Consider the following 12,919-nt stretch of genomic DNA (forward strand, 5'->3'; position numbering starts at 1 on the left):
GGAATGTGTGTCTGATAACACTTACAGAGCACCCTTTATCCATGCATCTTGAAGTGTTTTACAAGGAAGATCCGAGAGAGCAGGGCGCAGGCAGACAGATCTTAAAACAGTCAAGGAAAACTCAGGCCCATCGCTCCCGCTGCAGTCAGCAGCCAGAAGTTCTGGTATACCTTCCAGGGTGGACAGGAGGCACCTGGCAATGGACTCTTCCAGCTTCTACATGACACCTGCCTGAAGCTGACTCAACACTCCACCCTCACCCACAACAAGGAGGCTCTAACAATCTGCCTGGGCAACAGCACTGTCGGAAGCAGGGAAAGCAAGAAGGTATGGTATTGTCTTCCTGCTTGCCTGTGGTTCTAGATGTGGTGGTTGTTTTCAATGATATATAATCAGCCTGACCTCCAGTAGTCCCTTCCTAACCTTTAGAGAATCAAATGTCAGGGTCTCTTTACAACACTGGAGTGAGACTCACTCTCACCCCAGTTCTTATTTTCATTGGGATACAGTCCTAGATCCTTATGCTCTCTTCCATATGATATGGCTCAAAGTACTTTCACTGTCAGGGATGGCTCTGCTCTTCCAGGTAGGGTATGATCATACATATCTTCACTACCACCATCATCCACTGCTGTGGAGATGTACACAGGATTGTCAAAACAGGGAGGGAAGAACTTTCAAAAGCATTAATTTTAAGAAACAAATTTTGCTTAAAAAAAAAAAATACATGCATTAAATACATGTATTCTAAATATCATAAAAGAGGCAGCTTCACCTATGATTCATAAAGAATTCCAGGTGCTCTGCCAGCCCACACGCACTACCACCACCCAGCATGTTTGCTTCTCTCTCCAGACAGGGACACTTCAGGTGGAGCCTTCTCAAGAGCCCTTTTCTTATTTATGAACAAGTCCTCTCCAATACACGCCAGGCTGCTAGGAGGGAAATGGCCAGCTCTGACCAGGGAAAAGGAAGGAAACCGTCACCTCCTTTGCAGAAGACATGACACCTCCAACGTTAGAGGTGAGGGTCACATTCTCTCTTTTAAAGCACATTGATTTTTACTGTGGCCTTATTACCTGAGAAACTCATTGAGCCTGCAAACCAAGCCCCCAAATCTTTCTCACTTGTAATTCATTGCAGTCATGACTCCCTCCCCTATCCTTAGGTAGCTCTTTGACTTTTAAGCCTTAAAACATAACTTAGACGTAACTTGGCCTTTCCAACTATTGTCTTACTAGAGCCAACATATTATTCCAACTTTCCAAATCTCTTCTGTCATTCACATAAAACTGCCGCCTCCATATACAAAACCTGAGTCAGTTCTTTGCCTGGACCCAAATCTAGAGTCAAAAAAGACAACTGCAGTGGGGACAGGTGACTGGCTCCTCACAGCTCCCACACCCTCCTGCACCCCAACCAGGGAAGAGAGCTACTTAAAATGCCTGTTTATCAGAGAGGTTTATGGGTAATCAGAACATGATGTCTGCTCTGCAAGGCTGGGGGAAGGTGGCTCGCAATTGTAAATAGGTGGCCAAAGAGGAAAGCTAGGAGGCGGCAATCCAGAGGGCTCCAGGCATGCCACGTACACTGTCTATAGCTGTGACTCCTGTTTCTGCCTTCCTCCATGCTGGGGAAGGGCGCCACCTGATAACAAGGTCTGACTTTTGAAATATCACATTTAGATCCTTTGACAGAGACACAGGAGGACTGTGGGAAATGCCAGAGTCTGTGAGGCTTGGAGGCTACTCCTCCTGTCTGCATCCGTACAAATTAACACTGTGTGGATTGAGGGCCTCTCGTTTCCACACAAGACATTTAGGTTTCTTCAAATCCACACACCACCATGAACAAAGCAATTATACTTTCTAATGGCAATGCTCGATGAAATTTGTATCATCTTAACAAATTCTTGTTTCTATTTCCTTCATGGGGGGGATGAGGAAGAGAAGGAGAGAGGGAGGGAGGAAAAAAGAGGGAAGAGTGGGAGCGGGGAGGAAGGGAAGGAAGGAGGGTAAAAGACAGACAAAGAAAAGCTACACTTGGAACTAGGAGTAGCACTCAGGATAAAGCACATGCTCAGCATATGCAAGATTCTGGGTTCCATCCCTGGCACCAAAAAAAAAAGCTGCATTTGCTGGTAATAACAGCTATACTTTCATAGTTCACAAAGTGAAATGCTACAACCCAAGAATACAGATGATATTGAAGATGATACTCAAGCTATGAGAGGTACTACACTTTGAAGTTCTGGAAATGTGCAGGATGTGAAATTTAAGACCTATATTCCCAATCACTAAACTACGTCTCATAGTTTATTTAGTTTTACCCCCTCCACACACACACATACACATATAAGAACAGTGTCAAAGAGTGGTACAGTAATATATAAAAAATAATAAGCAATGGCTTTTAAATTAAACCATTATTTGTTAGACTGAATAATACATATGCAGGTAAGTAAGCCATAGCATACAGGCTTGGCAAAGGATTTACAGTAAAGCATGCCCTGAGGCTCTGTATTGAATCCTTCACATTAATTTTGAGGGATGCGGACCTCAGTGACACTTTCCCATGAGGAGTACAGGCAAGGAAACTACCGCCAGCAGCCCTCGGGGAGTTACAGCAAACGTGCTTACCCTTAAGTGTTACCCAGTACTGTTTCCACTTCCTCCGAGCCACCAGCTCCAGCTTCCTTTCCTTCTGCAAGGTGACAAGGGGTTTGAAGAAAAGCCACCCGGCTTTCCGGACCACTCCCTGCTCCTTCTCAAAGAGCAGATCCAGTTGCTCCAGCGAGCTGAGTGACTCACTGCTGGACTCGACGGTTTCTGTGGATGTTTCTACGTGCTCAGGGTTGGTCCTGCTCATTTCCAACTCCCGCATGAAATTCTCGTAAATGTTCTGCTGAAGGGGATCGCTGCCAATCGCATGAGTAGATTCGCTTCTGTGAGACAGGATCTGAGCCGAGCCCCCTGGCCACAGTAGGGCAGGCGCCTGAGAGGGCACCTGTACATCTGTGTTCAGTCCGTCAGAGCAGCTGTCAAAGCTGGACCTTGGTTCCTGTGTGTAACACAAGTGATCACTGTCAGGGAGGAGGGGATCCAAAGCATCCCCCCAACATAGCCCCAGTGTCACACAGTGGTCACTAATAATGGTGGTGCAAAGGAATGTTCTTGTAATAAAAACACATCTGTAATTATCGTGCCTCCAAACCAGAAAGAATTTTAGAAATGGTATTGCCCAACCCAATTTATATCAGTGAAGCCAATGCTTAAATACCACTGGTTCTCCAAAATCAAACATATGTTTAGCATTAAGAAATTAGTACATTTAAAACACACTAGGAAGGGTTTTTAGAATGCATTTCTTTTCTCTTTGCAAACCGCAGATCCATGTCTTCCTGGAAAGAATGTATGTTTCTTGAGATCTATTTTCCTTCTAGACTATTTAAAACCTAAGTTAGAAAATCACTAGTTCCATAGCAGGGTACAGGGGATAGCTAGGACTTGGTGTTATCCTACAAAACCCCATGAACTTCTCTTCTTATCTCTATGGCATATACACACTATGCTCAACTTCTGGCTGACAATCCCTGTCCAGACTTCTCAACCCAAGAAATCTCTAGTATCTTATTTCCCCAGTTCATCTGGTAAAAACCATGTCCTGAGGATTCTTTGTCAGTAAGGGTACTGGTCAGTAATTGTAGCTTTTTCCTTCATTCATTTTTTTTACTTAATTTGGGAATTTCTTTCATTAAAAGAATATACTTGGGGCTGGGGATTTAGCTCAGCAGCACAGCGCCTGCCTGGCAAGCGCAAGGTCATGAGTTCAATTCCCAGTACTGGGAAAAAATTTTTAGAAATTTTAAAAAAAGAATATACTTATTCATTTGTTCACATCCTTTTACTTGAGCACCTATTTTATTGTAGGGACTAGGAATACCAAAGACATAATTCTTCACTTTAACTTTTTTTTCACAACACAAAAATCAAACAAGTAGGCCAGGCAAAGTAGTGCATACCTATAATCCCAGCACTTGAGAAGCAGAGGCAGGAGGATTGCCATGAGTTCCGGGCCAGCCTGGGCTGCATAGTGAATTCAAAACTAGCCCAAAATACATAGCCAGACCCTGTCTCAAACTCCCACATACTGCCCGAAATCAAATAAGCCGTTAAAAACTTCAATTACACTATAGTGGTTGCCTCTTTATTTGGACTAGTTGTACTAAACATAGAGTTAAACATGTAGAGTTGAAAACAAAGACTGGTCTAATGTCTGTATTGTCATTCAAGAAAAGGAACTGTCATAAAGGCTACTCATTGGTAAATTGCAATAACTAAATTTTTCAGCAGAAAGTGAGCTTCTGATTCAAAAGGTGCTGGTATTCCACACTTACAGCTTAGAGCAGCGGTGGTGAACCAATGTCAGTGTGCAGCGTGGGATGTTTGTATTATTATAAGTGCTAAAAGGCTCACCATCACTGGCTTAGATTAAGGCAACTGCTAAGAAAGGCTAAATGTATTCAAGTCTGTTCAGCTGCTAGTACACCTCCAATAATATTTCTATGAACTAAAACAAAAGCGAGGGGAAGGCTGGCCCAGCACTATGGATTAAAGGCCTAATTTACAGTATTCTAGTGTGGAAAAGTTTGCTTTTAAGAAACACATCCAGAAATCAAGGATCATTTAACTTGTCGTCTTGTGTAGGCAAATCATGATGCAACTCAAGAGTATTTCCAAACGCCCAGGAGCTGCAAACATCTGAGTTCCAAACATAGCTACTAATAATAAAAATATTATTTTCTGCTGTGTTCACACTACATCCCATAGTCAGACTTATTTATACCCTGATGCATCTGTACAGCAAAACAAGTACGCCAGCTGCTGTGACTCACTTGGAAACTTTCAAAATATTTTAAGATTTTTTTCTTTAAATCATCACTCTGCTGATCTTCAAAAACTCCTAGGAGATGAAAGAATACTTCTTGTTTAGCTAGCATCAACATTATTTCAGCTATGAATGTGACTGTCTGACTCACTGCCCCAGAACCCTGGGATTACCTGTCACCCTGCAAGAGCCATAGTAGGGTGTTTCAAAACAAGCAAAATACTACCAGAGAAAAGCACACAGTGGCAAGGTTACATGTGACCCATAAACACTCCTGTCATTGTTTCTCACAATATAGAGACTTCAAGTTGTAGTACTGACTATTAAATATTCAACCATAGCAAGGCACTATTTCCTCCCTGAGAAATAGAGAAATACTGCACATTAGCATTTATAACTGATTCTTCATGCATAGACATGAGTTTTCCCACTCCGTAGTCAATTTCTAAAGCTTCAATATATATAATCTTAACAACTTGTGTGAGTTTTCAGTCTAAACAGTGCCTTGAAGAAACTTTTTAAGAAAGTCTTTATATCACTTCAGATCGAATTTCTAGTTACTACATTGTACGTGTGAAGATACTTGCTGTATATGAACAAAAAACACATGATTTCCATTTCCTCCCAAGCAGGTAACCATAGACAAAGGCTAATACAACTTGACAATGAGGGTACTGCACCCAAAAGTAGAAAGGGACATCACTCCACAGAAACACACTGCATGATCTCATTCATGTATGAATCCAAGAGTGAAACTCAGGAGGAGAGGGGAAGAAGAGGCTGCAAAGGGTTAGGAGGTGGGCAAATGGGGCAAGATGTCCGTTGTACAAGATGAGTAATGTCTGAGATCTAAAGGTACCTGCGTGTGACTACAGTTCACACTTTTTTACACTTGAAATTTGCTAAGAGAGCACACTTAAAATGTTCTCACTGCAAAAAAGGGCAACTATGAAGTGACAAATATGTTAACTAACTTGATTGTTATTATCATTTCATAATATGTATTTATTTCCAAGTTTCAAGTTGCAGACTTGGTAAACGTATACAATTGCTATTTGTCAACTACACCCTAATAAAGGGGAAGGGTGTTACTAACTCCTCAGCAGCTAAAGGAAAACGATCATTGTTCCTCACATTCTAGGAAAACATACTACTAACTTATTCACACCTGTATACTTGTCTGCCAGTGCTTCCTACAAAGTATTTCTGATTCCTCCCTAGATACATGATATGACAATTTCTCATCCCTTTCCTTGCCTTGAAGGTAGGCATGGCCATATACCTTGCTTTGATCAATAAATGTAAGAAATCAAATGTGTTGTTTCTAAGAGGAAGCTTTAAAAATCAACACCAAGCTGGGCACACCTATAATCCCAGCTATAACCCAGCTATACTCCACGGCCACAGGAGACTGAGGTAGGAGAATCCCAAGTCTGAGGTCAGCCTAGGCAACTTCACATCTGTCTCAAAATAAAAAAACACAAAAATGAAAATAGCTGGGAGCATAGCTCAGTGGTACAGTACGCCTGGGTTCAGTCACTAGTACCGAACAACAAAGTCAACAGCAACTATTTTCTTCTGCTTTGTCAACCTGAATCTTAGGGAACCACGTAGACTATGACCACCAGCTGACCAGGGATGACTGTGCACCATGAATGAGAGAACAGCTTTGGGGAGTAAACCACAGAGACCTGAAGAGTTTTGTTACTGCAGCAAAATGTAGCATAGTCTGACTGACACAACTGCAAATTTAAGCAGGACAGCATCAAGGTCTCCCTCTACCTAAAATTAGTATGAAGAGTTGATGTGATTCAAGCATCTATTACCGCCTAGCACATGTTCCCTCTCTTTCTCTCCTCTCTCACTGATGTACTGCTAAGTTATTCCTCTGCAGTTGTGTAGGTTTTTCAAAGATTAATCTGCTTTCAGGCTCTCACTCACCTGGGCAGGTTTCAAGCCCACTGCTCTGACATCACTTTTTTAAAGGTCAAAACAAACACCTATCTATCATGTGAGGCTTTCTGGACCACTACCTTGCCGGCATGCAGGAATCTGAGCGAGCGGGGAGGGAGGGAAGGGGTAATGGTTTGATGCTTTATTATAGTATAGTATCACAAATTGCTCCCATGTTTTGTTTTGGTTTGGTTTTTTTTTTTCCGGTACTGGGAATCAAACTCATGATCTTGTGCTTGCCAGGCAGGCGCTGTGCCGCTGAGTTAAATCCCCAGCCCCTGCTCCCGTGTTTAGATTGCAGTTTTTAAAAATCTAATCCCAACATCTGCCTTAAATTGTAAAAGGAAACCAAACCTCTGGCCAACAGAAGTGGCATCCTTGCAAAAAATGAGAAAATAAAAATTAGTTCCTTTCACACTTACAGATTTATCAATTGTGGGAACACAGCAAAATTTACAAATCTGCCTTCATCAGTCACTTTTCAAAACTCCGTATGTTTTTATCTTATTATTCAATAGCCACAAATAATTAATGGTAGTTATCAACACTACCTTGGCTATGGGCTGAGGGGAAAGGATCTGAGGTTTCACAGAAATGGCATCAGCCCTTGTGGTTTATTTCTAGACATTGCCCCAAATCCTCATGCGATCAGAGGTGGGGCTTTGGGGAGGGGACTTGATCACGGATGCATGATATCATCAGCAGATTAGTCACTGTTGAGTTTATAATTAAAGGTGACTTGGGAGGTGAAGCCTGCTTGGAGGAGGTGGGTCACTGGGGCGCAGCCTGGAAAAGTGTATCTCCCTCCCTGTTCCCTGATTCCTCTCCTGTCTCCTGCCTCCATGCCATGCACTCTGTCTTCTGCGAGGCTCTCCACTACGCCACCTTGCCTTGGAGCCAGCTGACTATGGACTGAAACCTCTATGGACTGTGAGCCAAAATAAACCTCTCCTCCTTAGAGACGCAGGTGTCAGGCATTGTGTCTCAGCGATGAGAAAAGGAACTAAGACAGCCCTGCTTCCCCACTAACTAGTCATGGGCCTTCAGGAAGGACCCTCAAGCTCCAGGAGTCTTCAGCTTCCTTGTCTTTAAAACGAGGGAGAGTCCTTTAGCTTTAAAGTTCTTAAGTACTGTGTTCTTAATTCTTCAGGCACCCAAACAACTCCGAGTTAAGTTTTCAGATGACACAAAACTGGACGAGGCCCGCTTCCCCTGGGTGGGCTGAGCAATGCGGGCCTGCATGTGACAGAAGTGGGTGGCAAGTGGTCTGCCCCTGAACTGCGAAGCTGAACTCAGTAGGTTCCGTGGAGCTGCATGTGCACAGGCCACAGGCACACTCAGCACAAGTAGGAAATGGGCCGTGACTGGCTCCCTGGCAGCATCCATTAGGCAACACACTAGGTGAACTGTGTCAGTAGCAGCTGAACACAGGCTGCCTCCGGAACACTTGAGTGCAGAGGATGGAGAGTTCTCGGTGTGGGCTGCAACTCCCATGTCCCCAGGGGCTGTGTCCCCACCGTGCTCTACTACATCAGCTGTTTGGGAAATGGGAGACAAGAAAAAAAGGTCAAAGAACTCTCCATTATTTTGCAATTTAGCCTAAGAAGCGATGACTAAGGAGTAGGCAAATGACTGTATTTGGGGAAATGAAAAGGTTCTGGAGACAAGATGGTTATCTCCTGTCCTTCTTCTCCATGGGAAGGAGAAAGGGCACCCATGCACAGTCCCAAGGGTGGTGACCGTGGCAAGCAGGAAGTAAGCAATGGTCAACTGTATAAACCAGAAATGATCAACTCAGGGCAGGGCAGTTCCATTATTTTCAACTGTTAAAGTGCTACACAATTTTATACGTGTGTGTGTCTGTCTGTCTGTCTGTCTAGAATGGTTAAGACAATTGTGCTAGAAACTAATCACCCATTCAAATTCGCCTCATACTGAGCAACAATGAAAAACATTTTCTCCCTAAAAGCAAAACCAACTACCACCGAACATCTAACAAATGCCACTGGGTTTTAAAAAAAGCAAACTAGTATTTTTCTTCCTGGTGGCTAAACCACTTTTTTCCCCTAACAGAGCTTTATATAACTTGAAAAGTTATTATCATCATGATTCCTATTCTATCAGCATTATAGTTTTGTTATTACATGTACCTGGATGTACGATATTTTCAAAATCTGACTAGCTAGCTGAATGAGGATATGGCCAGATTACAAATGTAGATATAATGTCAATTTTTTTTTTCATACACCTTCAGCAGAGAAATTTAAATTTTCTCCAAGAAATACCAACTTCAGGGAGCCTACTTTTCTAAAAATAACCATCTCTCTCTCTCTCTTTTTTGCTTGGATTTAAAGAGCTCTAGTAAAAATCCCCAGATAACCAACTCATCCAGGGAGTCTCCCAGCCCTGTTCTTTCTGACGATAGTGGCCAGGTCTTACAACGAGGCCCACAGAGCTCAGACATTAGGAGAGGTAGGCACGGAATCTGGGTACTGTGGATTAATGCTGCACCCCCTCAAAGCCCTTATGTTGAACCTTAACTACCAGTGGGATGATACTAGGAGGTAGCACCTCTGGGAGGGAATTAGATTTCAATGATGCCACAAGGGCAGGGCTATTGTAGGATTAGTGTCCTCATAGGAAAACTAGGAGTCCCTCTTCCCTACTAGGTGAGGACAAAGTGAGAAGGTGGCTATCTACAGCCAAGAAGTGGGGCCTCTCCCGAATCTGACCACACTGGCACCCTGATCTCTGGCTTCCCATCCTCTGCGACAGTAAGGAATCTATCTGTAGAGCAAGCCCCCTGATCTGTGGTATTCCGCTTGCAGACTGCATTCACTAAGACATGGAGAGACTGAAGTTATGGGCTAAGAGTGAAAATGTGTATCTCAAGCAAACAAGGAAGAAAACCCCCCACCTCAACAGAAGGTGTGCCAGGTCTGACACTAAGCTCTTCCCTTTCACTAGTTCACCTAGGCTTCTGGATAACTCCTCAATACCACACCTGTATAACAGATGGGGAGACTCAGAGATCATCCCCTCTGCTCTGCAGCGTCCTCACCTGGAGTTTCCTCTTCTTCCTTGAGAGGCTGCCTGTCCAGTCGCTGATGCGTCGCATTCTGCCTTTGAGGGTGTCCTTCTTTGTAGTATCCTCAGTTAAGGCTTTGGACTTCCGGCAGGGGAGGGTGAAGGAACTGTATGGGACGGGGTCCCTGTGCTCCACCCTGGAGGGCACATCAATGTCAGATGCAAAAGACACGCGATTGCTTAGGCTGGTGTGGGAGCCGATATATTCGTCAGAAAGGCAGAAGCCAGATGGGGAGCGGCTCCCCAGGTTGGCATCTTTGTACAGATCCCGAAGTGAGGACAGGGAAGAGCTTTGGTTGAAAGGCTTTTTGGCATCACCAGGTGGGAAGCTGGTGGGGAGGCTGGGATCGGGCGTGCTGGGAGCTAGGAAGGAGCCCTCCACCTCGCTCAGCTCCCCAGCGTTGCCCCAAGGGGAGTCGTACCAGGATGACTCCGAGCTCAGGGAGCTGCCTTTGCTGGAACGAAGGCGAGAGTCAGTGGGAGAAGGGCGCTGGCTGGCAGGGGAGTCAGCACCAGAGTCCCTCCTGGCTTCTGGCACAGGGGAGGTTCCTGATGCCAATGTAGGTGAGTACCGCAGCAGCTGCACTGGACCCCTGGGGTCCTCTGCAGGCCCATTGCTGTGGTTGGCACCGTTGTGGAACTCGACCCTTAAACACCCATCCAGCTTCCCCAGAGTCTTGATGAGCACCCTGGGGCTACGGCGGTCTTCACCTGGGACGGTGGGGGCAGCACTCTCATTTCTCCCATAGCAGTTGAGAAGGTGTCCATTGCAGTCTCGAGAGGTGATGTGGTTGTCTGCTGGCTGGTGGTCATCGTAGTGGAAGCCATTCTCAGGTGAGAAAGCAGCACTGCTGCCCTGGAAATCACTTCCTGAGGTGCTCGCCCTGTGCTTGGCATAGGTGATGCCTTTGGACACTTTGCACGTGGGCCCACTGAGTCTTGATGCATAAGGCTGATGACTCTTAAAGTGAGAAAGGCAGCTTCGGGCCAGGGATCTGGACTTGTAACCTGCTCCACTGCTCCCGTGAGTCCAGCCATGCAGCGACTTCTCATCCTTCGCATGAATGCTGCGTATTTTCAGGGAGCAAGGCTTTTGCTTAGCACCAGTAATAGTATTGCTATGATTTTTAGATCCTTGAAGGGTGTACTGACTCTCGGAGTTGCCCATTTTAACCTAAATTAAGTACAGTTGCGTCAGTAAAAGCCATGACCTAAATCACATTCTAAAAGATAACTTCTTATGCATCATATAGGAAACAACTTTCTTTCTGTGCCTGACCCAGTTCAGAAGTAGAGACAAGAGTTACTTACCCAGTTGGCTCTCCTTATTGCGCAAGGCTACTACTGCACACACAGGTGCTAGTTATTTTAAACACATTATCTGTAGTACCGTGTCACTGCAGAATTGAACAGGCATAAAAATCACCTGAAGGCAGAGACCTCCTTCAGGTTTGGTGGTGGCAGGTTTTTAACTGACAATTCCTGAAAAGAAAAATTAAGGGATAGTGAGCTGTTAGCTCTTCCAACCTTTGAACTGCCAGTCTAGACACATGATCTTTCAGGACCAGAGAGACACATTTTTATTACATGTAAGTGACTGAACAGCTAATGAACCAATATTAATATTGGGGAATCAGATACCAAAATCTTCACATGCCCAAGTGCCTTACATATAACTGTATGGTAGTACATTCATACCTTGGTCTCGATGGCTTTGAAACGCATAAAATTTGGTACTCAACACATTTTAATAAAAAAATTTTGGCCTGGTACTCAACATTTATTTGGTATTTGACACATAAACTAGAACCAATTGCCTTGTGACTTACCCTTTTCAGCCAAAACAATTTGTTTTTGGTTCTAAGGCATTACTGTATTTGCATATAACCTATGCATATTCTCTGAATACTTTAAATCATCTGTTGATTACTTATAATACATAATACAATGCAAATACCATGTAAATAGCTGCTCTATATTTTATTGTTTGGGAAGTAATGACTGGGGAAATGTCTGTACATGTTTATTAGTACAGATATAATTAAAAAGTGCATTCAATCTGTGGTTGGTTGAATCTGTGGGTACATAACCCCTGGATACAGAAGGCTGACTTCATAAGAGTTTAATACACTGAAGCTACATTTGTAATAACACAACCCCGGGTACTACACTCTCGGGGGGTTATCACATATCGCAGAGTACGAGTATCACAAAAAATAAGTAATAAAAGTCCTCAGAAACAAAGCTGAAATTGAAAAAAAAAAAAAACAGGAGCAAACTAAGAGCTCCCATTTGGCATGGAAAAACATTTTAATAACATGCACCTCTAGAGCTGTCTGAAGACTCCAAGCTTCCTCACTTTTGAGCAAGATGAGAGAAAAGTCCAAAGCAGACTTGTTAGAATGTGGACGACAGAACAAGGTCCTGTTAACACAGACCTTGTTAAGACAAATGCAAAGTGAACCTTGCCCTATTTTTCCTTTCTTAGCAGGGCATCACTCAGTATTGCAGGTAAGTTGGAGCCAACATTTCCAGCTGGGTTCCCAAACAAGTTAGCAGGTTTTTAAATTCTTTCGTATCTAGAATCTACAGGTACAAAACAGAAGTCAAACGGATTGGCTTTTCTTTGGTTGCAGTTAACAAGTTTTTAAAAACAAAATCACAGGACCAAATAATTAAACAATTACTTATTACCTTAACACAGGGAGGCACTTGCTATGAACCACATGTAGCTGAGCTGGGATTCCCTGCAGTCTGGTTTTTGCTCAGAGAGAGGTTAGTGGTCAGTCGGCTTTACATGGTCTTAGGAGCAATGCAGCACATTCAAAAAGCATGGGAAATGAATCCACGTGTCCTCAAAGCAATCCTGCAAAACAAATACAAGAAAACGCCATGAAGCATTTGACATGTAGATTACCTGGTGTCTAGAATCACTGTCAAGATAATGTGCAAGATGTCTGTGAGCTGCCTGACTCATCAAGATTGCTTGGAA

The 12,919-nt window shown here is 43.7% G+C and overlaps 1 protein-coding gene across 3 annotated transcripts in view; it reads right to left on the bottom strand.

Moving 5' to 3' along the window:
* Tiam2 (T-cell lymphoma invasion and metastasis 2) overlaps positions 1-12,919 on the bottom strand; it is a 204,444-nt gene that overhangs the window by 97,356 nt on the left and 94,169 nt on the right. For all 3 annotated transcript variants that reach the window (XM_013517330.1, XM_005390545.2, XM_013517329.1), the window contains 4 exons: positions 12,622-12,793; positions 11,239-11,409; positions 9,902-11,101; positions 2,640-3,060 (listed from right to left, as the gene is read on the bottom strand). In XM_013517330.1, the coding sequence (XP_013372784.1) occupies positions 2,640-3,060; positions 9,902-11,095 (1,615 nt within the window). In that variant the 5' untranslated portion in view covers positions 11,096-11,101; positions 11,239-11,409; positions 12,622-12,793. The remainder of the gene's footprint in view (positions 1-2,639; positions 3,061-9,901; positions 11,102-11,238; positions 11,410-12,621; positions 12,794-12,919) is intronic.

This window comes from Chinchilla lanigera, unplaced genomic scaffold (genome assembly GCF_000276665.1).
Source record: "Chinchilla lanigera isolate Chin_1 unplaced genomic scaffold, ChiLan1.0 scaffold00038, whole genome shotgun sequence".
Taxonomy (NCBI): Eukaryota; Metazoa; Chordata; class Mammalia; order Rodentia; family Chinchillidae; genus Chinchilla; species Chinchilla lanigera.